General features: G+C 44.7%; 1 protein-coding gene across 1 annotated transcript in view; it reads right to left on the reverse strand.

Annotated features, from left to right (window-relative positions):
• Positions 1-514: 514 nt before the first annotated feature.
• Positions 515-27,647, reverse strand: part of raph1a (Ras association (RalGDS/AF-6) and pleckstrin homology domains 1a) — a 97,730-nt gene continuing 70,597 nt past the window's right edge. Inside the window, exons 10-21 of the mRNA XM_079733772.1 lie at positions 26,904-26,978; positions 25,548-25,632; positions 15,184-15,305; positions 13,282-13,347; positions 11,383-11,526; positions 11,112-11,222; positions 8,382-8,480; positions 7,233-7,353; positions 6,821-6,942; positions 5,228-5,359; positions 5,021-5,176; positions 515-4,894 (exon numbers count right to left, since the gene is read on the reverse strand). Of these exons, the coding sequence (XP_079589898.1) occupies positions 3,290-4,894; positions 5,021-5,176; positions 5,228-5,359; positions 6,821-6,942; positions 7,233-7,353; positions 8,382-8,480; positions 11,112-11,222; positions 11,383-11,526; positions 13,282-13,347; positions 15,184-15,305; positions 25,548-25,632; positions 26,904-26,978 (2,838 nt within the window). The 3' untranslated portion in view covers positions 515-3,289. The remainder of the gene's footprint in view (positions 4,895-5,020; positions 5,177-5,227; positions 5,360-6,820; positions 6,943-7,232; positions 7,354-8,381; positions 8,481-11,111; positions 11,223-11,382; positions 11,527-13,281; positions 13,348-15,183; positions 15,306-25,547; positions 25,633-26,903; positions 26,979-27,647) is intronic.

The raw sequence follows: 27,647 nt of genomic DNA on the forward strand, positions 1-27,647 counted from the left end.
TGTGTTGTGTGTGTGTTATGTGTTTGTGTTATGAGTGTGAACGTTATGTTTGTTTAATGTGTGTTATATGCAGGGCCGCCAGACTTCAGGTATAAGTTACACAGTTGTAGGAGGGCCCAAGGCGGAGGGGGGCCCATGGGAATAAAAAAGAAAAAGTCTGTAGAATTTTCTACCATCCCCTAGCGTCAACAATTGCTCTCTCCCCCCGGTCAACAATTATATGAGTGTGTGTGTGTGATAAGTGAGTCGTGGTTATGTGCAGCAGAGTTGGCTCATAAGGTGAAAGTTGTCCTTTATTGACCAGAAAAGTAACAGAACATGTGAGTGTCTGCAGCCAATCAGGATAGAGATGCATAAAGGAAAAGGATTCATGTTAAGATCTGACGACAACCCGACCTCCTGTCTCATTAATGTTTTGGTTCACTTTATTCACCCAATGCTGTAATATCAATGAAAATAAATAAAAACGTGAACAAGAATTGAAACATTATAATAATTATTTCATTTTGGCAGGAGTGACAATGTAGACACAACATGCATACGTCTGAACGGATCAGGAAGCCTGACACTCAAGGAATACAGGGTCTGGAGAGCTGAAACACACATTTAAATCAAATGAGATTGTCTCAGACAACGGACCCTGTAAAGGGTACTTTACAAACTCACTAGAAAAGACTATCTATAGTCGAAACACAAGCTAACTAAATACTAGCATAGTTTACCGTCAGCTGGTTTGGGACTCAAGGAATATATAGTCGATGATTTAACATGAATAAAGTTATATAATTGGTTGTTCATGGCGCTAGCAAAAATGGAAGGCTAGCTCACTGGGCTAGTTAAAGGGATACTTCACCCATTCAGAACCGGTGTTCTATCATTATAGAATCGCTATTGTAATATAAAAAAAAAGTATTTTTTCCCTCAGTCTAACCCAGCTTGGCCCAGCTTTCCTGATGTAATTTTCTCCCGAGATGACGTCAAATGACGCGTTTGACGTCATCTCGGGAGAACTTTGCTTGCCTGCTAGAAGGGCCGAGGACTACAAACCACTGGTTCCGCAAATTTGTGAGCCCACCAATAAGGAATGAGGGGGGGGCGGGGGCTCGCGTACGAGATGTAAACACAATGTCCGCCATGGTTCCTTACCGCTTAGCTAGAGAACAAATTTGCAATGTGAAACAGCCCAAGTGGATTTTGAAAATCAATTGTTGGATTCGGACATTCAGGGCTTTTAGTACTAGCCAGAATACAGCCTGGAAGAATTGACACCAATAGAGGAGGAGGCTGCTGCGGCTGCAGCTGAACAAGCCTTGCCTGTTGCCGAGGACGAGGAGCCGGAGCGCGCCGGTTTGCTCTGGTCACCTATAGACACTAACACAGAGTCCCTGTGCTGCAGCGAATTTCAGCGATGCCAGTTTCTTCTAGAATAAAAAAAATGGCTGCATCTGGCGAGGACGGGGCCATGTGTGTAACCTCTCACCCAGGCTTTAGCCTCATCTGAACAGATGGGTATTGGATACATATTTCCGGACAGAAAGTGAACTGGAAACGCCAGCCAAAGCCCGCCGGGAGAAACAGATGTCTGAGCATAGAGTAACTGTTTGTTTTTTTACTAACACATTTGCTACAATAGTTTTGAGTCTCGGGGAACGTAACAATTTAGCTATTCGAAAGTAGCCGATCATATTGGCAGAGCATAGGCTATGTTATGATAGCTTGAAGTCTGTGTAATGCTGTATAGGCTACTCAAGGCATAATTTATCTTGCTCTGCTAATGTTGGTCTCTTTCTTTCTTAGACAGTATCGGCTTCCTGTGTTGTCCAGGCCATCAGAGCTAATTACCCAGCACAAGATGGGCAGTACTGTGGCTACCAGGAGACAGAAGATGCTCAAGATGAGCTGTGACTATTTTGACTCTAGCAAACGCACCCTACACGTTTCATTTTTGTAAATAGTTCATATTTTTTCATGAATGAAACTTCAACTTCAAATTCAGGTTGGATGTTGTGATTTGTTTACTAACCCAAGTGCTGTTATACTAAAGTACGCCAACTGTATAAGATAAACACTTTCAACTGAGGAGAAAAGGTTGAGTACAAATACTTGATATGCTGAGCTACTGTAATTAGCAAATGTTTTTATGCTGTACAGTAATATAAAAATGATGCGTTTGAAAAAAAAAAAAACGGGGGCAGAAGTCTAAACTAGAACGTATCATCACGGGGATATGTTTACACAAAGTTCACTCGCGCTACCACTCGCGCTAGGACCATGGGTCCTTCCCCTTCCAAACGGAAACAGGTGGGCAGTGCAGCGAGCGCAATGCACTGTGGTAGTTGGAGGATTTCCTACTTTTGAGCCAGAGAGACACTTTTTGCCTTTTCTCAGGCTAGGATGAAACGATTTAAAAAAAAATTGCACATTTATAATACATATAATTATTTAGTTCATGTAACCTTCATATCTTCACCGGTGAAGTATCCCTTTAACTAGGTTAACTTACTAGAATAGCTGGCTAGGCTACCTCGCAGATCAATGGATCAACTTCCAGAACACAGATTCACTGCCCGTCAACGGCCGTACTACACTTCCCATAAACATAAAGAAATTCAAAAACAACAATAGCTTTTAGGTATTAAATAATCTAATATAAAAACACACAATTTGAACTTTAAATGGCAATGCTCCCTCCAACGGTGCCCCCCCCCAACTCACACTGGTCTGAACTGGCTGCTACGGTAATGATACCTCTTCCTGGCTCATGCCGCTCGGAGCACAAAGCCTCCGTCCATCGTCCACTCCGTTATATTTTAATGCTAAGCTGCTAAACCTGGGAAAGCTGGGTGGGTGTTCTAGTATGATCAGGGCATTATATATGAGGACTGGGGGGTAAACACGCAGTGGAAGGACAACAAGGGGACAGACGGAAGGGAGATGGAAGCGGGTCAGCTCGGTCCTCAAGTCCTGGTCCGGGGGGTCAGGACCTCCTGGGTCAGCTCGGTCCTCAAGTCCTGGTCCGGGGGGTCAGGACCTCCTGGGTCAGCTCGGTCCTCAAGTCCTGGTCCGGGGGGTCAGGACCTCCTGGGTCTGCTCGGTCCTCCAGTCCTTGTCCAGGGGGCTCCGGACCTCGTGGTGGGCCGGTCTGAGTCCTGGTCCAGGGGACCATACTGCCTATGGGCCAGTCTGAGTCCTGGTCCGGGGGGGTCAGGACCTCCTGGTGGGCCGGTCTGAGTCCTGGTCCAGGGGTCCAGACCGCCTGTGGGCCAGTCTGAGTCCTGGTCCAGGGCCCCTACCACTCCCCGGTCAGCTTGGTGTTCTGGTCCCGTTTGGGCGGGGCTGGGGGCGGCCCGCGGCGCAGCGTTGCATAGCCTGAGATGTGGGCGTGTTTGGCGGACTGGGAGCGGGCGTGGTGGCGGGAGAGGGTCTGGCTGTGGCCCGCCCTCTTCTGGCTCTGCAGCAGCTCCGGAGGGGGGGGGGGCAGCAGGGCCAGATCGTCCACCGTGCCCGTGGGCTCAGTCTTGGAGGGCGCGGGGAGGAGGCCGGCGGCAGCCAGGACGCCGTGCCGGGACACCGACTTCCTCTTCAGCGTGCGGTTGAGATCCTCCAGGAAGTGGGGCTGCAGTGCCAGGCCGGGCGCCGCCGCCGCCGCCTTGGGGGAGGTGGGGGGCACAGGGGAGGGGCAGTAGGAGGAGAGGGAGGGGGGCGGGGTCTGGGAGAGAGGGGGAGGCGAGAGGGGCGTGCCGCCGCTCCTCCTGCTGGGCGCGGCGCCCGCCCCCTTCTTCAGAGAGCCGCCCTGTTTCCATGACGACGCGGGGGTGGAGGAGGAGGAGGGCTGCTGGGGCTGGGGGTTGACCACGGCCACGCGGGAGGGAGGGGAGGCAAACTCTGCCCTGTGGAGAGGAGGAGGAGGAAACAGCTCCGAGTCGCTGGGAGGAGGAGGGAAGTAGTCGGGGGAGGAGTGGAGGTGCTGGGGAGGGGGAGACGGGGGGGAGGGCTGGCGGTGCTGTCCTGTCTGCAGCCCCTGCAGCACCAGGGGCAGAGTGGCCAGATTCAGCTTGCCCGGCTTGGGAGGAGTGGAGGAGGAGGGGCAGGATGAGGAGTCTTTGGAAGGAGAGCCGGCGCCAGAGGAGGATGGGGGCGGGGTCTGGGCAAACAGGCTGACCAGGCTGTCCACCTTCTTGGGCCGCTCCTCCTGGGAGTCGACCCGCACGGTGGAGGCCCTCTGGGGGGCGGGGGGCCGGGGTTTGGAGGAGCAGCCCCCCACTCCCAGGGGGGGAGGGGGGAAGTCGCTCTCCGAGGGGGGAGGGGGGAACTCTGGGGAGAGGAGCGCCACGCTGCCCCCCCGCCCCCACCGGGGCTTGGCTTTGACGGCCGGGGGGGATAGAGGGGCGGAGCAGGAGGAGGAGGGGGGGGAGTTCCCTGGGAACTGGTTCACTATCTGCTTGACCAGGGAGGAGGTCGCCGCGGCAACCAGTGAGAGTGAGGACGAAGAGGAGGGGGAGGAAGCAGGAGTGGAGAGGGGGAGGTGCCGGGATGAGAGGCTGTGCTGCTTGGGGAGGGTGGGGGGCGGCTGGCTGGGGGAGTGACCTGCGGAGAAGCTCTGCTGCTTCCTCATTGGTCCATGGCTGTGTGATGGGGGAGTCGGGGAAAGGGGGGAGAGCGGGGAGACGGCGAGGGGGAGTGAGGAGGGGCCAGAGGGCTTGCGGGCTGTCTGTGGCGGGAAGCCTCCGCTGAAGCTCTTGGGAGGAGCAGGGGGGAGGAACTGGAGGGAGGCAGGGGGAGAGAGCTGGGGAGGGGGAGGGGGAGGGGGAGGGGAGTCTTCCTGGCGGGAGCTGAAGTCGTACTCCATGTGGGGGAACTTGTGGGAGAGGAACTCCTGCAGGCCGGCGTTGCAAAGAGAGGAGTGGGGGGGGGATGGGGGCGAGGGAGGGGAGGGGGGAGGGGGGAGGAGCTCCTCCTCCTCCTCCTCTGGCGGGGGGGGAGGAGGAGGAGCGAGTCCCAGCGTCAGGGCGGAGAAGACGGGGGCAGGAAGGGCTTGGGGCGGGGGAGGGGGGGTGCAGTAGGCAGCAGGGAGGGTGTTGTATCCGGGGCGTTGGGGCAGAGCGGGGGCCACAGGGGGGAGGGGGCCGGCGGACTGGGCCCGGGGGAGGGGGTGGGCCAGGGTGCTGTACTTCACCTGCCCCCCGGGGGCCGCCATGGGGGAGGAGCCGGGCAGGGGGGGGGACGGGGGACACTCCTCGGAGGGGGAGGGGCTGCCCGTGTAGCTGTTTCGAGGGGGGGGGGGTTGAGAGGGGGGGTACTGCGGCATGCTGGGTATCTGGACTGGGATTGGTCGACTGATTGGGTCAATCCTCAGCATCTAGAGAGAGAGAGAGAGAGAGAGAGAGAGAGAGAGAGAGAGGGAGGGGGAGAGAGAGAGAGAGAGAGTCAGGGTTAGTCAACATCAGCCTCAGGCTGCTCTGGTCCTTCAAACAAAACGCTTTGTTCCAGCAGAAGACCGCAAGGATCACTGAAGGGTCCCCTGCTATGATCTATGGGCTGAGGTTTAGGATCCACGGGTGGATCCTAAACCTCAGACGGTCTGTACCCAGTGATTCACCAGATACAGGATCGCCTCAGACGGTCGGTACCCAGTGTTCAATTTAATCGTATTCAATTGATAACGGCCGTTTAAGTGAAGTCAGGAAAGATGTAATGATGGTTTCCGTTGTGGTCCTTTAAAGCATCACATAAATAAACATAATAAAAAAAAAACATATATCAGCACTGTGTTAGAGCAATGGATACATTATTATTATGAACAATATAAAAAGTGCAGAGCCTGTTCAAAACGGGTCTGTTTGGAATCGGCTGATTGCTTGACCTGCGGTGTGTTTGGTAAACCGCTCATCTTAACAACCGCGCACTGGACCCCTGCCAGGGTCCTCCCACTTGACCCTCACCGCCAAGGTCCTACCACTGGACCCGCCCTGCCAGAGTCCTCCCACTGGACCATCCCTGCCGGGGTCCTCCCACTGGACCCGCCCTGCCAGAGTCCTCCCACTGGACCCGCCCTGCCGGGGTCCTCCCACTGGACCCGTCCTGCCAGGGTCCTCCCACTGGACCCGCCCTGCCAGGGTCCTCCCACTGGACCCGCCCTGCCAGGGTCCTCCCAGTGGACCCGCCCTGCCAGGGTCCTCCCACTGGACCCGCCCTGCCAGGGTCCTCCCACTGGACCCGCCCTGCCAGGGTCCTCCCAGTGGACCCGCCCTGCCAGGGTCCTCCCACTGGACCCGCCCTGCCAGGGTGCTCCCACTGAACCCGCCCTGCCAGGGTCCTCCCACTGGACCTGCCCTCGCACTGGACCCACCCTCCCACTGGACCCGCCCTGCCAGGGTCCTGCCCCCGCCCAGGGGTCAGTCCATCGGGTGATTAGGGGCGTCAAGAAAAGGAAGGATAGACGGACATAGAGACTTTGATTCTAGGCTGATTATTATTAAAGTCTAGTCACACCACAACTATAGTTTGATTATTATTAAAGGGACATATACCATCAGGTGTGAGTGTGAATAGCCATTACAAGCCGTTTTGAAAATGTGCAGCTTCTGACATCACAGGTGGGCATGTCCACCTAGATGTGTGCTGGATAGATCAGTCTACAAGCCTACCCAGTGGACTGTAGCAAACGTTGCTCATCTATCCGTCACCTGGTGGTATAATATGTCCCCTTTAAAGTCACACCCCAACTATATGTGGTGTGTGGATGTGTGGTGTGTGGTGTGTGGTGTGTGTGTGTGTGTTGTTGTGTGTGTAGGTGGTGTGTGTGTGGGTTTGTCTGTACCTCTCCTTTCCTCCAGGCGTCAGAGAAGATGGAGCTGACCACACTCTGAGAGCGGGCATGGCATGATGATGTCATCTCTGAGACGCCACTGTCTGATTGGCTGGAGTGGTTTGACTGAGACTCTGGAGGAGACAGACATGTGACCTTTAACCCCAAACAGACGGACAGAGAGACAAGGAGCTAGAGAGACAGACAGACAAACAGGGAGCTAGAGAGACAGACAGACAGAGAGACAGACAAGCAGGGAGCTAGAGATACAGACAGACAAACAAGGAGCTAGAGATACAGACAGACAAACAGGGAGCTAGAGAGACAGACAGACAGGGAGCTAGAGAGACAGACAGACAGGGAGCTAGAGAGAGAGACAGACAGAAAGACAGACAGAGAGAGAGCTGGAGAGACAGGCAGGTACCTGGCAGGCTTGAGTTGCTGGATCCTGATTGGATGGAGGAAGAAGACAGTGAGGACCAATCATATGCTGCGTCTGATCTTCTAGTGACCTCTTGGAAATTCAGGTACAGCTGCTTCCCGTACTGAGATAAACACAGATGATATTATACAACTATTATTACAGAGTATAGAAAAACTCACAGATTAACAGATAATATAATACAACTATTATTACAGAGTATACAAAAACTCACAGATTAACAGATAATATAATACAATTATTATTCAAGAGTATTTAAAACTCACAGATTAAAAGACAATATATATACAACTATTATTACAGAGTATACAAAAACTCATAGACTAACAGATTATATAATACGACTATTTTGACAGAGAATTTAAAAATTACAACCCACAGATTAACAGATAAAATGATACAACTATTATTACACAGTATACAAAAACTCATAGATTAACAGATAATATAATACAACTATTTTGACAGAGTATTCACAACCCACAGATTAACATATTATATAACACAAAGATTACTACAGATTATAGGCAACTCACAGATTAACAGATGATATAATACAACTATTATTGAAAATTGTATACAGCTCAACGATTAACAGATTAAATAATACTCCGATTACCACAGAGTATAAACAACTCGCATATTAACAGATGATACAATACAACTATTATTACAGAGTTTATACAAACCAGAGATAACAGATTATATAACACACAAATTACTACATATTATATAAAACTCAGATTATGCAATACACAGATTACTATAGATTATATACAACTCACAGATTATTTAATACACTGATTACTTCAGATTATTAACAACTCACAGATTGACACAGATTGTATAATACACATATTACTACAGATAAAATACAACTCACAGACACAAATTACCATATATTATGTACAACTCATATTATATAATACACAAATTACTACTAATGAACTGTACTATACTGTATACTACTGTATAAGTATTATATACAATGTGTAATACTGGAAACTATATTGTAGTATAACATAGATTATGTATTGCTATAGAACACAGACACACATACACACACACATATAGTCACTCAGATTATATATAGCTATATAACACAAATAGTGATTCAATTGAATTTGTTACCTTGGCGATACGAATACTGTTGACCCACTGTTGGAGCGTTCTGACGTCATCACAGCAGAGATACTTGATGTACTGAGACTTCTTCTGTATCTGAGGATGCTGCATACACACACACACACACACACACACACACACACACACACACACACACACACACACACACACACACAGGTACATGTGTACCAATACCGAGTGCAACAGACAGAACTATGAGTACTGCAGGAAAGAGGTGGTGTCTAAAGGTACGGCCACACTGAACGCGTTACGCGCGTAAGATTACATGCATAACGCGCCCAACCTGATGCTTGATCATTGTGTGTCCCAAAAATGGTTCAACGCGCCTACGCAGCTAGATGAGCCCGCCCAAAACTTATTTTCCCCCACTACTTTTCTTTTGCTCCACAAACATGGCTGAGATCACGACCATCGCTGCGCTGTATTTGTTGCGGAGTTCGAGGAGAGTAGGAAATCCCAAACGCCATGTTTGGATGCATGATAGAGCTTGGATTGGGCCCGGAAAATCCAGCCCGAGCCCCTGCACGTTCTGTCCGAGCCCCGCCCGGCCCGACACATTAACTGTAATTATGAGCCCGAGCCCGATTTTCAACCCGACATGTGTAACATGTGTAATACATGTGTAACTTTGTACACATTTGTTACTTAGGCCTACTCTGCTAAATCTATATGTAAGGGATAATGTATAGAACGCCGGTCATTATCGGGAAAATACAACCCAGTCTCACGAAAATGCTTTTGGCATTTTTCATGCCAAAAGCACAAATTTCTAACAATATGACAGCTTTTAGTCACCCGTTTCTACTTTCACCTTTGATTCTGTGAAATTGTGACAATTCACGGATATATTTAATGCAGGTGCGCTGCTCTGTAGGCAAACCGCGACGGAAAAAAGATAGCTGCTTCATCTCTTCTTTTTAGGATGAGTTTGAAATGTGTGCTTTTGGCACGAAAAAATTGAAATTACGTGTCCCAGATCACGAATGAATAGATGAAATGACGTGACGTCACAGTGCCACGTATTTCCATGAGACTGGGTTGGAAAATAAGCCCCGACAGGGCGAACAGGACACCGACTCGCAGCGAAGGTGTCTTGCTTCGCGGCCCGACCCGGCCCACGGATCGGCTCGGGCTTGGGCTCGGGCAGAGAATCTAAACTCTAGTACATGACATCCTCCGTAGGCGCTCACAGCTGAGTGAGTTTCACCACCTCCTCATCGTTTCAGCACACACTAAAACAATGACTTTGTCGTCCATGTTCTTTCTGCTTCTGTGCGTCCTCCGCAGGTCCTCCGTCTCTCTGCCAGTGACGTCGGGTCAAGCTCAACGCTGATTGGCTATCGCGGCTAAGCGTCACGCGTAGGTGCTTTATTTAGGTGCGTAAAACGCGTCTAACGCGCCTAACGCGCTGCTTTCACGCGCGTAACACATCTACGCGCCTAAACCAATGGTTCCCTATGCAAAAATGACGATTTTCTACGCCTCTAACGCGCGTAACGCGTTCAGTGTGGTCGTACCTTTAGAGGCATCGCCATGCACACAGAGTAACGCTAAAGTTCTCAGCTTGATTCTTTATTGTTTGTTCCTTCCTACAACGTTATAATTCCAAAGGTTAAGGAAGGTTTAAAAGAAGCACATTTTAGTTTCAGGATGTTTGCATGCAAAACAAAATGGCTTGTTGAAAAAGGACATATATATTCTATATTGTAAAAACTGGACATTAGATCGCTGATATCGATATTCAACACGTTTTTTCCTCATATCAAGGACATCGTATGGCACTTTGGGAAAATATGTGTGAAACCTTTCCTACAAATGAAAAGGACTAATATGAAATAAATCAGATCTAAATGAGCTGCTGAGATTAGGAAGCAGAAAAGGAGGAATATTGAAGGTCAAACTGAATTCATCATTGCTGATACAGTTGTGCATATTCTCTCTACCTGAAACAAACAAAATATAAATGTAATATATATATTTCATACTTTATATATAAAGTCTTAAACAAAACAATCAAATGTACAATAGGCTAAAATATAAAAGGTTTAGCGCACACACAAGTGTGTGTGAAGAGTTCTTAATTGTGTGCCTCTTGATGAATCATTCTTACATCAATATTTCTCCCCTCTGCTCTATGTGAAAAGTGTTATCAACTGCTCTGAATTGTTCTCATTAGTTTGTTCATATAACTATAATACCAGTATTGACATTTCCCTCAAACGAATACTTCTCTTTAATTGTTTAACAGTGCCTATAAAAAAAACTGTGTGATATGGGCAGATTAGAGTTCTAAACTGAGTGATTATTATTTGTTCTTTCATAATGATATAATTAAGAAGTTGAATGTCAGTGTTGCCATTATTATTATTATATCCTACCTTTCTCCTACTAACCTTTTGTAGGCCTTTCCTTTTGTAACCCCTCAAACAAAAACACGACAGCAGTTGTGTTGTGGGATTGGCATTACTACACTGGGGAGGCCTCATGGGCTTCATTGCATGAGTTCTAGTCGTGACTGAAAGGCCACCCACTTGATAAATATGGAACATCTAGAGAGGAAACTAATGTCTTATATTTAATTCAGTACGGTCATCTGGCCGGTTTAGCCCTCCAGTGGATATGTGGACACGCATAATGCACATGTGTAGTATCAGCTATGTCAGGGCCTCACAAGCCTTGTGCGTTCTGGCAGAGAGCAGAACGTGTGAGCCTTACCTTCAGCACCAGGCAGTAGTCACTGGGCGCTTTGTATTTGCTCCTGTAGTCCTGACCATAGTAGATGTTGACATGGTGCAGCTGGAGGAAACACACCAGGTCCCTGGATGCCTACAAACACACCAGGCAAAGCACACACACTAAATAATAATCATGACTATGATTATAATAAAGGTTACAGGTGTACACTACAAGTTTTCATTGGTGTCTGATTGGGTGTCATGGGTGATGGGGGTGGTCTATATTAGGGGCGTGGGATTGGAGGGCTGACCTTGGCTTTGCCTTTGGGGACGTAGTAGATCCCCGACGCTCGCAAAAGGAAGTAGCGCTTCTTCCACGACTTCTTCCCATCTTCCTTCAACCACAACACACCCTCCATCTCCGGCACCGACACAGAGCCACCGCCAAAACACTCCTGCACACACACACACACACACACACACACACACACACATTAATATGCAACACACAGAGAGAGAGAGAGAGAGAGAGAGAGAGAGAGAGAGAGAGAGAGAGAGAGAGAGAGAGAGAGTGTGTGTGTGATATGTGATACCAAGAATACTATGTGCTCCTAACCGTTTGTAAAGAAAATTGCAGAAAAAAGGTGAGGCAAAAAGCGTTTTCAAAACAGGTGTCTAAAGGCACAAAGAAGATACATAGACCAATAATTATCACTATCTGTATAGTATTACTATGTATTGATCATCCATAGTGGTCAAATACATTCATAGACCTATAATTATTGTTATCGGTTATATGTATTGATAATTGTTCTCCATCAGTTGGCGCTACAAGTCAATTTTTGCTTGCACTGCACTACGTGAAAACATTTATTTTGATAACATGACGGTTTGCAGTTGTTATTTCTCAGAAAGAGTGGAATCAAACTTTGAGTTATCGAACAGGGAAACTACCTCAGAAACTAACTTCTCCAAAACATGGATGCATTAGAGGATGAACACCAACTTAAAAAAGATTAAAAAAGAGAAACTGTTTTAATTGAATCCTCTAAATGGGGTTTTTGGTGAAAGGGTTGTTGGTGAAAGGGTTCTTTGTGAAAGGGTTTTTGGTCAAAGGGTTGTTGGTGAAAGGGTTGTTGGTGAATAGAAGGAGTATGATCTTCACATGAAGCACATCCCAGAGGGTTAAGCTTGGGAACGTAACGGTTTGTGTAGTTGTGTTGAGCTTTGCAGCAGCCGATGTTGACGTTCGAGAGGGGATTAAGCTTCTAGGAACGTATATTTAAGTCCACCATGTCAGGCACATTTCATGTAGAACAGCCCTTATATCATTAGAACACAATGAAGGTGCTTGAAAATAATCACAAATGGGTCACAGCCAGACTCTTTAAAATACTTCTGGAGAGTGGTATAGGCGGAGACTTATGATTTAACTGCTTTGTTGGGGAAAAAACAGCTATTTGAAAGAGTGCCATGGTGTCAGACAGTTCTGCAATATGAAACCGGTCTTATTTAATAAATACGAAATTTAAGAAGTTCTACGAATATCAACAATCCCTGGTGTTAAACATTGACATTGGCACTGAGTGAACTTAAAAGGGTCTACGGCAGAGACATTAGCATCGAGTTAACTTAAATAGGATCTACATTAGAGACATTATATCTCCATGAGATTGACACAGAAGCTTCCTACTGCAATGTTCGAGATACAAGTAAATAGGAGATCATTACTTTAATAAATATATGGGTGAGGCGAGCAGGACAGACGCTAAGCTCCGCTTGCTAGATCCATTGATTCTATTCAATCAGTTTATATTTTTACTACCAACTAACTAGGTATTCATTATATAATAATGGCCATATATAATTTTATATAATATTAATATTAATATTAATGTATATATATAAAAATATATATATATATATATATATATATATATATATATATATATATAAAACTCTCTACTGCCGCTAGAGGGCAGTAGAGAGTTAGAGGGAGAACGGTAGAGGGCAGTAGAGTGTTAGAGGGAGGTAGGGAGAGGGCAGTAGCGTGTTAGAGGGAGAACGGTAGAGTGCAGTAGAGTGTTAGAGGGAGAGGACAGTATAATGTTAGAGGGCAGTAGAGTGTTAGAGGGGGAGGGCATTAGAGGGTTGGGAGGTAGGGGGGAGAGAGCGGCAGAGGGAGGTGAAGGTAAATCAATGATGATCACCTCTAGTAAGGCTTCTTTATTCCGGTCAGCCATCTCACACGTCTCCTTCCGCCCCAACAAGTAGTTCTACACAAATACACACAATATCATGTAGCTATACACAAATACACAAAATATCATGTAGCTATACACAAATACACACAGCTCATAAAGTCGTTCACACTATATGACATAGTCCTACCAGTGTTTCCACTGAGATGATTCCAGAGGTGTTTCTGAGAGGCACTATGTTGATGTAAGCATGTACTGTGCTAATGTCTGTGTACACCAACCTGATGTGTGTGTGCGTACACCTTGTTGGGAAACACTGGTACTACAAAGAACACATAAATACCAGGTAGTTAAATATAATATATACTGTATGCAGTGTTGGGGTAGTTACTCCAAAAAAGTAATAAGTTACTTATTACTAGTTACTTCTGTAAATTGTAATGAGATTACTTTGCTAGTTACTGCATTTGAAACTTCACAACTTATTACTTTTCTTTCCCAATTCTTAATTTACTGTAGGCCTAGATACATGGACAAACATCATAGCCCTATCATCACTTAGTGCTTATTGTATAAATCTATACAAAATAGCATATAAAACCATATGAAAGAACAATATCCCTGTCTGCACAAAGAAATGCCTCACTGTAAAATCCACAAACAACAGGATAAAGTAGGCTATGTTGAGGTCAATCAGTAGCAAGCCACAAGTTTCAAAACACAGGCTTTTGGAAACATGAGAACAAAAATTAAGTGGTCAATGAAAAATGTAAAAAGGTCACTTTATCCCATACAATTAAAACAGAAATGCACTTAAGCGGCGGTGACACATGCTGTTACTTTATGTGGTCCAGCCCTGGCAGAGAGGCTGCTCTTGCAGGCAAGAGCAGCCTTCTCAAGTTTTAAAGTAATGCTGTCTATCCAGTGCACCGTCATTCCTAAGTAACTTTTGTTGTTGGCGGACCAAATGTCTGCGTCGGTGGACACATGATCCAGGGAGGACTCGAAGAAATTTTGAGCTTCGTCGTGGGTATTTTATCTAGTATTTTTCCTGAATCTGGGCGATTCAATAGTCGACAGGGGAAGCATGTCTTCTACAATGAACCCTGCAACCAGCCTGTCTTTCTGCGTCACCTGCTTCTGCGCTCCAACACTTGAACACTCCTTCGCACAAGCAGCTACGTCACTCAAATCGATTGCTATGGCAACGTGCCGAGGCAAGCAGGCGCTGCAGACACACAGGCAGCACGCATGAACGCACCACAACAGATCAGAACTTTACACGCAGGCAAGTATGGCTTGGGTAACGCAGGAAAGCGCGTTACAATAGTCTAATAAAGTAGTGTAATTACCAATATTTTAAATGTAATGCGTTAATTTACTTCGTTACCCAAAAAAGTTATATTGTTACTGTAACGCGTAACAGGTAAAAACAATATTAATTTTTTGGATATTTATGTACATACATACAGTCTATACATGACTACATATGACTATATGTATATATATATAAATATCTATATGGACTACTGCAGGACCATATGATGACATATGTTGTGTGTTGAGGGCCAATCGAATGTTCCATGTAATAAATAAATGGACATCACGTCACGTCAGATAGTCTTGATGAAGTTACATGAAAACCAAGGTCCTGGTCTGAAGGCAAGGAAGTGGCGGACCGTGTGGACCACAGCCTGGAGCCCCCAGCGGGAACTCAGCCTGGAGCCCCCAACATGTGGACCACAGCCTGGAGCCCCAAGCATGTGGACAACAGCCATGAGCCCCCCGCATGTGGACCAAAGCGGGTCATGTGGCAAAGACTGGCAAATAGGTTCTGGCAGATTGTGGCGCGGATAAGGCTCTCTTCCCGTCCTCAAACCGCCTCCTCTCACCTCGTCCAGTGAGCCGTACCTGAGGGTTCTTGAAGACGGCGTACTTCTCCATGCGCTCGGTGAACATGAGCCGGTTCTGACCGTCTCTCGTCCAGTTCAGGAGGTTCTCCACCAGGTTCTCATGGTCCTCAAAAACACGCTCTACACACACACACACACACACACACACGCACACACACACACAGACAAACAGATTTGACATACACAGTTTATACAGGACACCATGGAAGCCCTACAGCTGTAGGTTAGTTTAACCACAGCACTGCTCAGTCCTTCAGCATGTGTGTGTGTGTGTATATACATGTATGTCCATATATATACATAAGTATGTACAATTTATTTATAAGGCACATTTAAAAACAGTTTTCACTGGCCAAAGTGCCGTACATGGTGCAAAAAGGCATATAAAATAACACATACCACATACATAGACAGTATATGAAAAACATAAAAATAAACAACATATCACAAAAGGGGAGGAAAGGCCAGGGAGAAGAGGTGTGTTTTGAGCCTAGATTTAAAAATGGTGACGTCTCTAATTGAAGGTGGCAGTTCGTTCCAAAGGCGGGGGGCAGCCACAGCAAAAGCCCTGTCGCCCCTCTGTTTTAATCTAGTGCGTGGAACGTGCAGGAGACCCATACTACATGATCGAAGGGACCTGGGAGCTGAGTGGCGGTGGATGAGCTCTGTGATATAGGGCGGGGCGAGGCCATTTAGGGCTTTAAAAAAATAAGTAGGGTTTTAAAATTAATTCTGTGCTGGATGGGCAACCAGTGGAGGGAAGCTAGGATGGGGGTTATATGATCCCGCTTTCTGGATCCAGTCAGCAGCCTTGCTGCAGAGTTCTGGACCAGCTGAAGGCGAGAGAGGAGTGATTGAGGGAATCCTAGGTAAAGGGAGTTGCAGTAATCCAGCCGTGATGTAATGAAGGCGTGTATTACTTTTTCCAGATTGTGAAATGATAAATGGGGTTTTATCTTAGCAATGACTTTGAGCTGGTAAAAACTGCTCTTGACTACAGCAGCAATTTGCTTGAAAAAGCAGAATTTCGAGTCGCAGATGACACCCAGGTTTCTGGTGTGGGGTTTGACGTAGGGGGAGAGAATACCTAGGTCGGCCGTTTGAGGGGCTTTAGATTTGGAAGGGACAAAAATAATGACTTCTGTTCTGTCATTGTTAATTTGGAGGAAGTTACTTCCCATTCAAACTTTTACCTCCTCAAGGCAGTCAAGGAGGGTCTGGAGCGAGTCCGCAGATCTGAGAGGAAGGTATAATTGCGAGTCATCTGCATAAAAGTGAAATGAGATTTTATGCTTCCTGATTATATTACCTAGAGCAGGGGCCTCAAACTTAACTTACCTGGGGGCCGTCGGAGGTAGAGTCTGGGTCAAGCTGGGCCGCATCAATTATTCCACAGAAAAAAGGAGCACAACTGACCAAATCTAAGTTAATGATCGGGCTATAATTAGATCACATTGGTTATGTAATCGCTGACAGCAGGGGACATTTCATAGTGGTTGGTGGAAACCGGGACATTTTAACGTCCTTTGGGACTGTCCCGGCAATACCCGGATATCTGGTCACCCTATCACAAGTGATAAAAAAGCGTGGCAAGCCACTCAGCATAAATGTGCGTTTGACAACAATGCGCAGGCCGCACTAACACTAAACTTTAATGTCAAGTAGGGGGCCACAAAATATCATCCCGCGGGCCTCAATTGGCCCCCGGGCCGCGAGTTTGAGACCCCTGACCTAGAGGGAGCATGTATAGGCAGAATAGGACAGGGCCTAAAATTGACCCCTGGGGGACCCCACAGGACACAGGGGCAGAGGGTGAGGTGAACTGGCCGATAGACACCGTGAAAGACCTATTGCTAAGATAAGAGGAAAACCATTGAAGAGCTGTGCTACTTATACCAACCCACTGCTCTAGGCGCGACAAGAGGCTGTTGTGGTCGACAATGTCATGACAAAAGCATTGAGGTCTAATAAGATCAAAATGGCATTTTCTCCAGAGTCTACAGTGAGGAGCAGGTCATTTGTTACTTTCAGCAAGGCTGTCTCAGTGCTGTGACGTGATTTAAAACCTGATTGGAGATAGGGCGGTAGTTTCTTGGAAATTTTGCATCCAGGTTATGCTTTTTAAGCAGTGGCTGGACAACCGCTTGCTTAAAACTTGCTGGAACAAAACCCCTGGTCAGGCAAGAGTTGAGGATGACCTGAATACTTGGGCCGATGGAGTCAAAGGCGTCTTTCATTATTTGGGCGGGGACAGCATCGTTAGGAGAAGTTGAGGGCTTCATGACCCTAACAATGTCCCTCAGTTCCTCTAGTGACACTGGTAGAAAATGGTCAAAAGGAGCTGAAGGCCTAACGCCTAAGTGATGAGGGGGTGAAAGACTGCCTAATGAGATTGATTTTGTCAATAAAACATTTCAAAAATGTCATGCAGCTGTCGGTGGATGGCTCGACTTGTGAGGTGCCTTGTGGATTGATGATTGAGTTTAAAGTGCTAAAAAGGGCTTCCGGTTATGGCGTTGAGCTAGACAGTCGCACTTCGTGAGTCTCTGACAAGTGAATTATAAAACAGACCCTTTTAAGTCCTGAACGGCAGCTAAAGCGGGTAAAGCAAACCAAAATGGGAAAAAACAAAAATTCAACAAGACAAAAAACTGAAAATCAGTTTAATGCTGAATTACCAACTACAAGGTCAACGCTAGCTAGCAACGAGAGTCGCGCTAGCGAGGACGAGGTGGCTGCTAGCCCGCTCGCGGATAATTGCAACACCATTATGACTGACACAGCCGCAGTCTCCGATGAAGATACTCCACATGCCATTCGTCCCCAACAGCCAGATGCTATACTTGCGGCCATTAATTCACTAAAGACAGAAAGTTTAGAGCGGCATCGTGAAGTACTTGACGGTATAGCACACATTAGAACGGATCTGGATACAATCAGGGGACGGTTAACCACAGCTGAAACCCGCATAAGTGACACGGAAGATACAGCAGCCCAGCTTACAGCCAAGATGACGGAATTGGAAACGCAAGTTAAATTTCTTACTGAGAAGAACGAGGACCTGGAGAATCGCTCACGTCGCTCCAATCTACGTCTCATCGGCCTCCCAGAAAGCGCAGAAGGCAGGGATGCAGAAGCTTTCCTGGAGAAGTGGCTCCCCGATATTCTTGGTGCGGAGAATTTCCCGACGGCGGTGCGGATTGAACGCGCTCATCGTATCCCCAGTTTCCCCACCGGTCCAGCAAAATCCACGCGCTCTGCCCCCTTTCCCAGGCCGTTGATCATGAAGTTTTTAAACTTCAAGGATAAAGTTTGTGTGATGAAAGCGGCTCAAGCAAAGGGGAAAGTCATGTACGAAAACAGACAAGTGAAGTTTTTTTCGGACTTCTCCGCTGAAGTGCAACGCCAGAGGAAAGCCTATGACGCGGTGAAACAGAGGCTCCGCTCTGAAGGAATCCAGTACGGCTTGCAGTTCCCTGCAAAGCTCCGCATCACACACGGTGGAAAGAACTACACATTTCTCTCTCCTCAAGATGTGCATGTCTTCCTCCGGAAAAATATCAATAGTAGCCATCCAGAAGAGGTTGAATAAGTGAGTACGTATTTGCATAGCCTATGTTAAAGTGCTGCATTTACTGAAACGTTGGAGTAGCTTTCTAGGTTAGACTTTATTTCAATGATGACTGAAATTCCTCCTCTTTTGGGTTGTGAGCATGGACGTTCAAATTATTTAATCATTAGAAAGCACATGCAAATATAACACACTTTGGGTGGTAATTTTGTTATTATATACTATATGTTAATTTGTGCAGTGCATAGTTTTCTGTTTGTTTCTTCCATCTTCCTTTAAATTGTCTCGAGCAACAATATTAAGAGACAGAAACATAAGCTATTATTTACACCTAGTTTGTGCTAAACTATAGTCATTTTTATTAATCTGAGTCAACCTGGGCGAAACAACATTTACAATTTTAGTTCCATAAGAAATCCTGTATATTTAAAGGGTCTTTACATTAAATTACATAGACTAAGAGTCAGAGATAAAGCGTAAACAAGTTAGTTTTATTTTTTTTGCTCCTCTCTGCAGGATCAACAAAAGCCAAGGAAGTTGGTGCAATAATTTAGTTTTGACTGTAGATAGAAGGCAGTCGTTAGGTCGATGCCACAGTTGTTAACTGTGGTTGTTTTGCAGGTTCTAGCAAAATGTTATATGTTGCTGTTGCTTTTTTGTTTGTTTGTTTATTTTTTTCTTTTTGTCTTTCTTTCAATTTGTCTTATTGTTATTTTGACCTGTTTTTCAACCTCTTTTGTAAAATTTGTTAAGCAAACGGTGATACAGCCACTCAGATACATGATGGTCCCCTTTGACAGATCTCTTTATAAAAGGTTACATGGCTAGTAATCAGCTATTTAAAATATCCTCTTGGAATGTCAGAGGCCTGGGTAGATTGGTCAAGCTAAAACAAGTTATGACAAGGCTTAAACACTTAGGTTCTAAAATTGTACTCCTACAGGAGACACATTTAACTTCAGGTGAAGTTGTCCGGTTAAGGAGAAGGTGGCAAGGTCAGGTCTTTGTGGCTAATTTCTCATCCCATGCTAGAGGGGTTGCCATCCTAATTCACAAGTCAATTCCATTTCAGGTCAATACCACCACTCTAGACCCCGGGGGTAGGTTCATTATTTTACAGGGCACTCTCTTTGGTCAACATCTTATTTTAGTAAATATCTATGGACCTAATAAAGATGAGCCACAATTTTATAATAATATTTTCCTAACACTTGCCTCATTAAGAGGGGATATTATTATAGGTGGGGATTTCAATTGCGTGTTAAATCCCGATTTTGATCGTAATGGTAATCAGGACTCCTCCCACAATCAATCGAGGAAAATAATCCTTAACTTCATGGGAGAGTTGGGCCTTTGCGATGTTTGGAGGGAGCGTAACCCAGACAAGAGAGAATTTTCATGTTATTCGACCACGCATAAGACGTTCTCAAGATTGGATTTTTTCCTGTTTTCTAAAACTTTAGTACCAAATGTGAAAAATTGTTATTACAATAGCATAATCATCTCTGATCACGCTACAGTATCTATTGAGTACAGTGCTACCAAAGAATTCTGTGGACCTTCCAGATGGAAATTTGATAATAAATGGTTGCAGGATCACAATTTCATTTGTTTCATTGGCCAACACATAGATTTGTTCTTTCTCGTCAATACCACTGAAACTTCTTCTTTAATTAGGTGGGAAGCTTTTAAGACGTATATCAGAGGCCAGATAATTAGTTATACCAGCTTAATATCTAAACAATTCAAGAACAAAATGATGGAAATTGAAAACCAAATTAAAGAGTTGGAAGGTGAGGTCATAATTAACCATACCCCAGCACTTGAACATAAACTAACCATACTGAGAGCCCATTATAATGAACAGTCAGCAAACAAGGCCCTAACTAATTTAAATAAATTAAAGCAGTCCTTCTATGACCAAGGGGAAAAAGCTGGTAAACTGCTTGCCTGGCGAATAAAAAAAATTACAGAATGAAAAAATGATCCACGAAATTGAAAATTCAATTGGAGTTGTTACTAATGACCAAAAGGAAATAAATGAGAGATTTAAATTATATTATGAAAAACTTTATAAATCTGAACTGCCTAGTAACACGAACAAGATCACAAGAACCAGTTTTCTTGATAGTCTTGATTTTCCAACGCTTTCTATTGAGGACCAGAAATTTCTCGACAGTCCCATGAAGCTTTCAGAGCTAGATATTGCACTTGCAGATATGAAGAGGGGGAAAGCCGCGGGCCCTGATGGACTTCCCATCGATTTATTTAAAACTTTTAAAGATAAGCTGCTGCCTCCCTTTTTGGACATGCTTGAAGAAGCATTCAAAACAAATTCCTTGCCACCTTCTCTCTCTAAAGCTCTTATTATGAACATTCTGAAGCCTGGTAAACCACCATCTAAATGTGAATCATATCGACCCATATCACTTTTAAATGCTGATGCAAAGCTTATAGCTAAGGTCATAGCAAGGAGGCTAGAAAATCTCCTGCCAGGTCTAATTCATGTAGACCAAAATGGATTTGTTAGAGGCAGACAGGCGTTTCAAAATTTAAGAAGGGTGCTCAATGTTGTTCATAACGAAAAGGAAAGACGAGATGCGGCCATTCTGTCCCTGGACGCTGAAAAAGCCTTCGACAGAGTCGAATGGCCGTACCTATTTGAAATATTGCCTAGATTTGGTTTTGGAGAAAAAATTATTAAATGGATAAAATTGCTCTACAACAATCCCACTGCTGAAGTTCTGACGAACACAATTATATCAAAACCCTTTACCCTAACCAGGGGTACACGACAGGGGTGCCCATTGTCACCTCTCTTATTTGTCCTGTCGATCGAACCCCTAGCAATGGCAATCAGATCTCACCCTTTAATAACAGGAGTTACAATTGGAAATTATGAACATCGTCTGGGCCTCTTTGCTGATGATGTTGTTATTTTCATGAGACAGCTAACGCAATCCTTACCATCACTTACAAAACTGTTGGAGACTTTTGGAAGTATCTCTGGTTATAAAGTGAATAACACAAAATCAAATATTATGTTTTTTAGGAAAACTGAGAGGGACAATCCCCCATTAGTGAATACATTTCATAACTCGCCTCATGGCTTTACCTATCTAGGAATAAAAATAACGCCAGATATCAATGACATAGTTCCTACTAACTATAATCCAATTTTAAAATCTGTATCGGAATCCCTTAAAAGATGGTCAGAGCTTCCCATTTCTATGATTGGCCGTGTCAACATTATTAAGATGAATATCTTACCAAAACTTTTATATTTATTCCAATCTATCCCTTTGCAGCCCCCATCTAATCTATTCCCCAAATTGAAAGAAATTACAACAAATTTTATTTGGAACAACAAACGACCAAGGCTTAGACTCACCCTACTTTACTTGCCATTCGAAAGAGGAGGACTCCAAGTTCCAAACTTTGTCTGGTATTATTGGGCGGCCCAAATTATTGCAGCAATGTTCTGGTTCTCAGACAATTCCACAATACCCTGGGTCACAATAGAAAACGCCACTACATCTCCTCTCCCACTAAAGCTCTATCTGTATTCTAATACATTGAAAAACCTGCTTAAAGACACTCATAATCCATTTGTCAAGAATACAATAAGAGTCTGGTATAAAATCCAGTCTTACTTTAAAATAGAACCAGATATATCAGGCTTTACACCGATTTGGGGAAACTGCAGATTTGCTCCTGGCAGAAGTGACCTTGGCTTTAAATTGTGGGCAGAGAGAGGGATTAGTAAAGTTATGGATATGTATAATGAGAATGACGTGCTTTATAGCTTTGATGATTTAAAAACAATTTATAATATCCCTTCAAAACATTCTTTCAAATACCTACAAATTAGTAGTTATATTTTAACGGCACTCAAAAAGTCCCCCTATAGACCACCATTGTCCAGTCTGGAAAAGGCTGTTCTTGACCATCTTAAAGGACGTGGACAGGTCTCCTTGATATACAAGATTCTTGTGAATGAATCTAAAGAATCATCAGATAAATGTAGATTGGCCTGGTCTAGAGATTTGGATGTAGAGATTGCTGAGGACGAATGGAAGAGAGTTTGTCATGATGCACAAACCCAGACTATTAACCCATGACTATTGGATCATGCGTACATACATAACTCCCTCTCTGTTACATCGCTTTGATAATAATAACCTAGATTTATGTATTAAGTGTGGTCTTGAAGAGGGAATATTGTTTCACTGCATCTGGAGCTGCCCTGATATTAAATGTTTTTGGGAAAAGGTCATTAAAACAATTTCAGATGTGATTTGCACTGTGTTGCCTGTCTGCCCCCGCATTTTTATCCTTGGAGTACTTCTACCAGATTTAAAGTTGTCTAGTATGAACAAAAAAATTGTTATTCTTTGCTCCCTAGTGGCTAAACACTGCATTGCAGTCACATGGAAAAGTACGGAGACTCCGACAGTGAGCCATTGGCTCAAAAGTCTCTCCAACTGTTTAGCTTTAGAAAAATTGACATATGCCTCCAAGGGGAAAATGAAAATTTTCTTTAAAGTGTGGGGACAATTTATGGGATTTCTTGAGAGCCACCATGCCAGGGGTTTGCTTGAGGCTTAGATTGACATTTCTGATGCAAGTGCAATATTTCCAAGCTTAACCTTGTATGGAAAGTGCAGGTTGTAATTACTTATACATCTTCTTCTTTTTTTCTTCTTACTATTATTTGCTTGTACTTTGTTTTTGTTTTTGTATTTGTATTTATTTTATATTTGTTTTATATGTGAATAATTATATTTGTCTGTATGTTGAAAAATTTGAAAACTCAATAAATATATTTCTAAAGTGCTAAAAAGGATTTTGGGACGATGGGCGTTTTTACTGATAATATCGGAAAAGTGTATAACTCTAGCTGCTTAAGCTGCTGTTTGGAATGTTGCTAGAGAGTTCTTGAAAATCTGGAAAGAAACAGTGAGGTGATCTTTCTTCCATTTTTGCTCAGCTGTCCGACAGGCTCGCCTGAGAGAGCGGGTACTGTCATCCATGCATTGTTGAAATATGAGTTTGGGGCGATTAAGCTCAAGGGGGGCAACAGAATCTAAAATTGCTGAGCATGAGGAGTTGAAAATACTCAGTAGTTCATCTGCACAAGGGGGGGGGGGGATCACTTGCAGTTAAAATGGAGGTAGCAATATCACTAGCCAGAAAGCTATCTGCAAACTGTTCAGCAGTGAAAGGGTCTATGTAGCGTGAATAGTGATCAGGGGATTTGACTGTGCATTGAGGGTCAGAAATTGAATACAATAGGTTTGTGATCAGATAAGTAAGCATCCTCGACATTCACATTATCAATGGACAGGCCATGGGATAAAATTAAGTCTAGGGTGTGCCCGAGTACATGAGTGGACTGATCAATATGTTGCATAAAGCCAAGAGAATCCAACACATGACAGAATTCCTTGACCATAGGTTTATCTGGACAGCAGACGTGGATATTAAAATCACCCAAAACCAACAGACGATCATGCAATATATATAATATATATGCGACAGGGCGCACACTAAAGGAGTAGAAGTAGATTCCACCATTACACATTGAATTTCAAAGGTGGAGTAAGACCCCACAGAAAGTAGCCGTTATTTGAATGTATCCCTGAAAACCAAAGCAACACCACCATACCTCCCGGAAGACCTAGGCGTGCTAAGGAAGGAGCAGTTAGTTGGACAAAGTTCTCCAAAGACGGATGTTTCACCCGCGCCCACACCTAACCAAGTCTCCGTTAAGAACAGCAAATCCAAGCGTTGTTGAGTGAAAAAGTCATTTAAAAGGAAAGTCTTATTAGACACCAACCTGGTGTTGAGTAGTGCCACTTTTGCCGCCAGTGAGATAGAGGATTGTGTACAGCGTACGAACTCCAGATGGCGGAGGTTATCCCCATTAGCTCCACAACCAGGGCCAGTCGGTTTTCGGGGGATGCGGGGAGTCGAGTGAACCGTTTCAATGTTTTGAAAACGCTGTGCCGGGGTAATCTGAGCACGGAGATAATGTTGCAAGGATAAATGCCCCCATTTCCAAGTTGTCTGGTTGACCATCGGGAGAGCGGTGCTGACAGCACAGTTTGAATAGTGCTATCAGATGCGGCATGGAAGTGGATTTTACGCCAACCGCCTCAGTGTAGATACTGGGGCCGACGTGTGATACAGAGGCTGGTGCAAAGTTTCAGTTTTTCAAAATTCAGTTGGCAGCCAACGGGACGAAGAGTGCTGAAGCAAGTCAGTTGCAGAGTAGGTTAAATACCCTGTGGCCTGCGGTCCCATGATTGATCCACAGGTATGAATCCACAAGGACAGCAAGGCGTTGATGAGGAAGACGAGAGAAGTATGCGGCGGGCGCATTTTACCTCCACATGGATTGCCGGGATAGCCAGCAGAACTCACCGCCTAGTTGGATCAAAACTTTGATAGGCTAACTGCCTAACAGATGAACAGATCTCTGCCTGCACTCTGTCAATGGCAGGGACAGCTCGGTTAGGCCGTTGAGAACGCCGGCGTACCAACAGCGACAGGTCCGTGGCAGGCAGGTAAGTCCAATTTTATCAGCTAGGACAATAGAATAATCCAAATAGGCTCGAGCTGTGACTACGTAGCACTTATCGAAATCTGACCGAGGAAGGGGGGAAAAGGGAAAAGGGCCGACGGATACAACACAGACCCGGCGAGCTGTCACGCAGGGGAGAAGATGTGTGTGTGTGTGTGTGTGTGTTTGTGTGTGTATGTGTGTGTGTGTGTGTGTGTGTGTTTACCCATTTGCAGTTCGTGGATGGTCTCCACAAGAGACCAGTCGGGACTGAAGCCACAATGAGACTTATCCAGCAGATTGTCTAGAACCTGCAGAATACATGGTCACATTAAGTAATACTACTGGTAGTACTGTGTGTTATTATCTTTACACACGCTGTTAGATATAACCTGGACAACACAGTAGAGATCAGCTGGCCATTAACGAGAAACTGGACCTGGATACAGTTTAGTATCAGGTAAGTATCAGTTGAGTATCAGGTGAAGATCAGATTAGTATCAGGTTAGTATCAATTGAGTATCGTGTGAGTATCAGGTGAGTATCAGTTGAGTATCAGGTGAGTATCGGGTTACTATCAGTTAAGTATGAGGTTAGTATCAGTTGAGTATCAGGTTAGTATGAGGTTTGTATCAGTTAAGTATCAGATTAGTATCAGTTAAGTATCAGATTAGTATCAGTTGAAAATAAGGTGAGTATCAGGGGAGTACCAGTTGATTTTCAGTTGATGATCAGTTGATGATCGATGATCAATGCTGTCTCAGTTATGGTGAGATTAGGCTAAACTGAGATAATGTAAATACTTAACTGATACTCAACTGATGCTAAATTGAAACTAAATTAACACTTCATGTGGATTATCCAGGTCAAGTGTTACCCCAATTATTATTATTGGTATTATTCCCCTTTAAAGGGTCATTCCGGTGTAAAATGGATTTGGGATATGTTTTGTATGATAACGAGTTGAAACGTTCGTTTTGGAGCACAAAAAACGTATATAGACGCTTTCTTCAGTTGGCTGTTTTTAGCCGATTCTATCAAAACGCTATAAACTTGGAACGATGGGGGCAATGGTTATGGTAAAAACTAAATCGCTATTTTAAACCACTTAATAGGCTAAAAGTAGCCCAACACTTCTTTGGTAGTATGATAAGGGTCTTAACGTATAAAACGAGGCATTGAGAACTTTCTAAGTGTACAAATTGTTTATTAAAAAGGACATTTTATACACACAATACCATCAGTAGATCACCCGTCTACGCCATTTTGTGGCGAACACAGAGCTTGCCTGTTGCTGACGGATGTCACAATCTCTGTGTTCGTCAATCTACCTATCGAGTCTTAAAAACAAAATGGCGTCGACGGGTGATCTACTGATGGTTCTCAGTGATACTAAACTACTGAAGTTCTCAATGCCTCGTTTAATACGTTAAGAGCCTTATCATACTACCAAAGAAGTGTTGGGCTACTTTTAGCCTATTAAGTGGTTTAAAATAGCGATTTCGTTATCAAACAAAACATATCCCAAATCCATTTTACACCGGAATTACCCTTTAAGCTGGGAGTGGAGCGAGGGACTCACCTGTCTGACCGTCTGTCGCTCGTCCACCATCATGGTTTTAGAGCTCTCATCGGATAGATGAACACGGATCACCAGCTAGAGACAGAGACAGAGACAGAGAGAGAGAGAGAGAGAGAGAGAGAGAGAGAGAGAGAGAGAGATGGGAGAAATAGAGACAGATGGGGTGGAGAGAGAGAGAGAGAGAGAGAGAGAGAGACAGAGAGAGATGGGAGAAAGAGAGACGGATGGGGTGGAGAGAGCGAGAGAGAGAGAGAGAGAGAGAGAGAGCGAGAGAGAGAGAGAGACAGAGACAGAGAGAGATGGGAGAAAGAGAGACGGATGGGGTGGAGAGGGAGAGAGAGAGAGAGAGAGAGAGAGAGAGAGAGAGAGAGAGATGGATGGGGTAGAGAGAGAGCGAGACACAGAGAAACATTATTGGTTTGATAAAAGTGGAAGGAGGTGTACACAGGGCTGATACCCTGATGTCAGCTGTTTGCTTTCCTTAACCATAGAACACTCACAATATGCCATACAGTTAACACAGGATGTTTTCATGACTATAAGAAAAGGAGATCTTAATGTGAGGGGGTGGTTGATAATATATCAGGCCATGGGAGCTAACTTGAGCACACCTGTCATGGTGGGATGGATGTACGTTTCTTTATGTTGAGTGTAAAACTTTTTGCATTTCAATGAAAAATATTTATTTTGAAAGCAAAATAAGCTTTTAAGGTACTAACAGACCACCAATTGACATTTTAAAAT

The sequence above is a fragment of the Pollachius pollachius genome, assembly GCF_949987615.1.
Source record: "Pollachius pollachius genome assembly, chromosome: 3".
NCBI classification, from domain to species: Eukaryota; Metazoa; Chordata; class Actinopteri; order Gadiformes; family Gadidae; genus Pollachius; species Pollachius pollachius.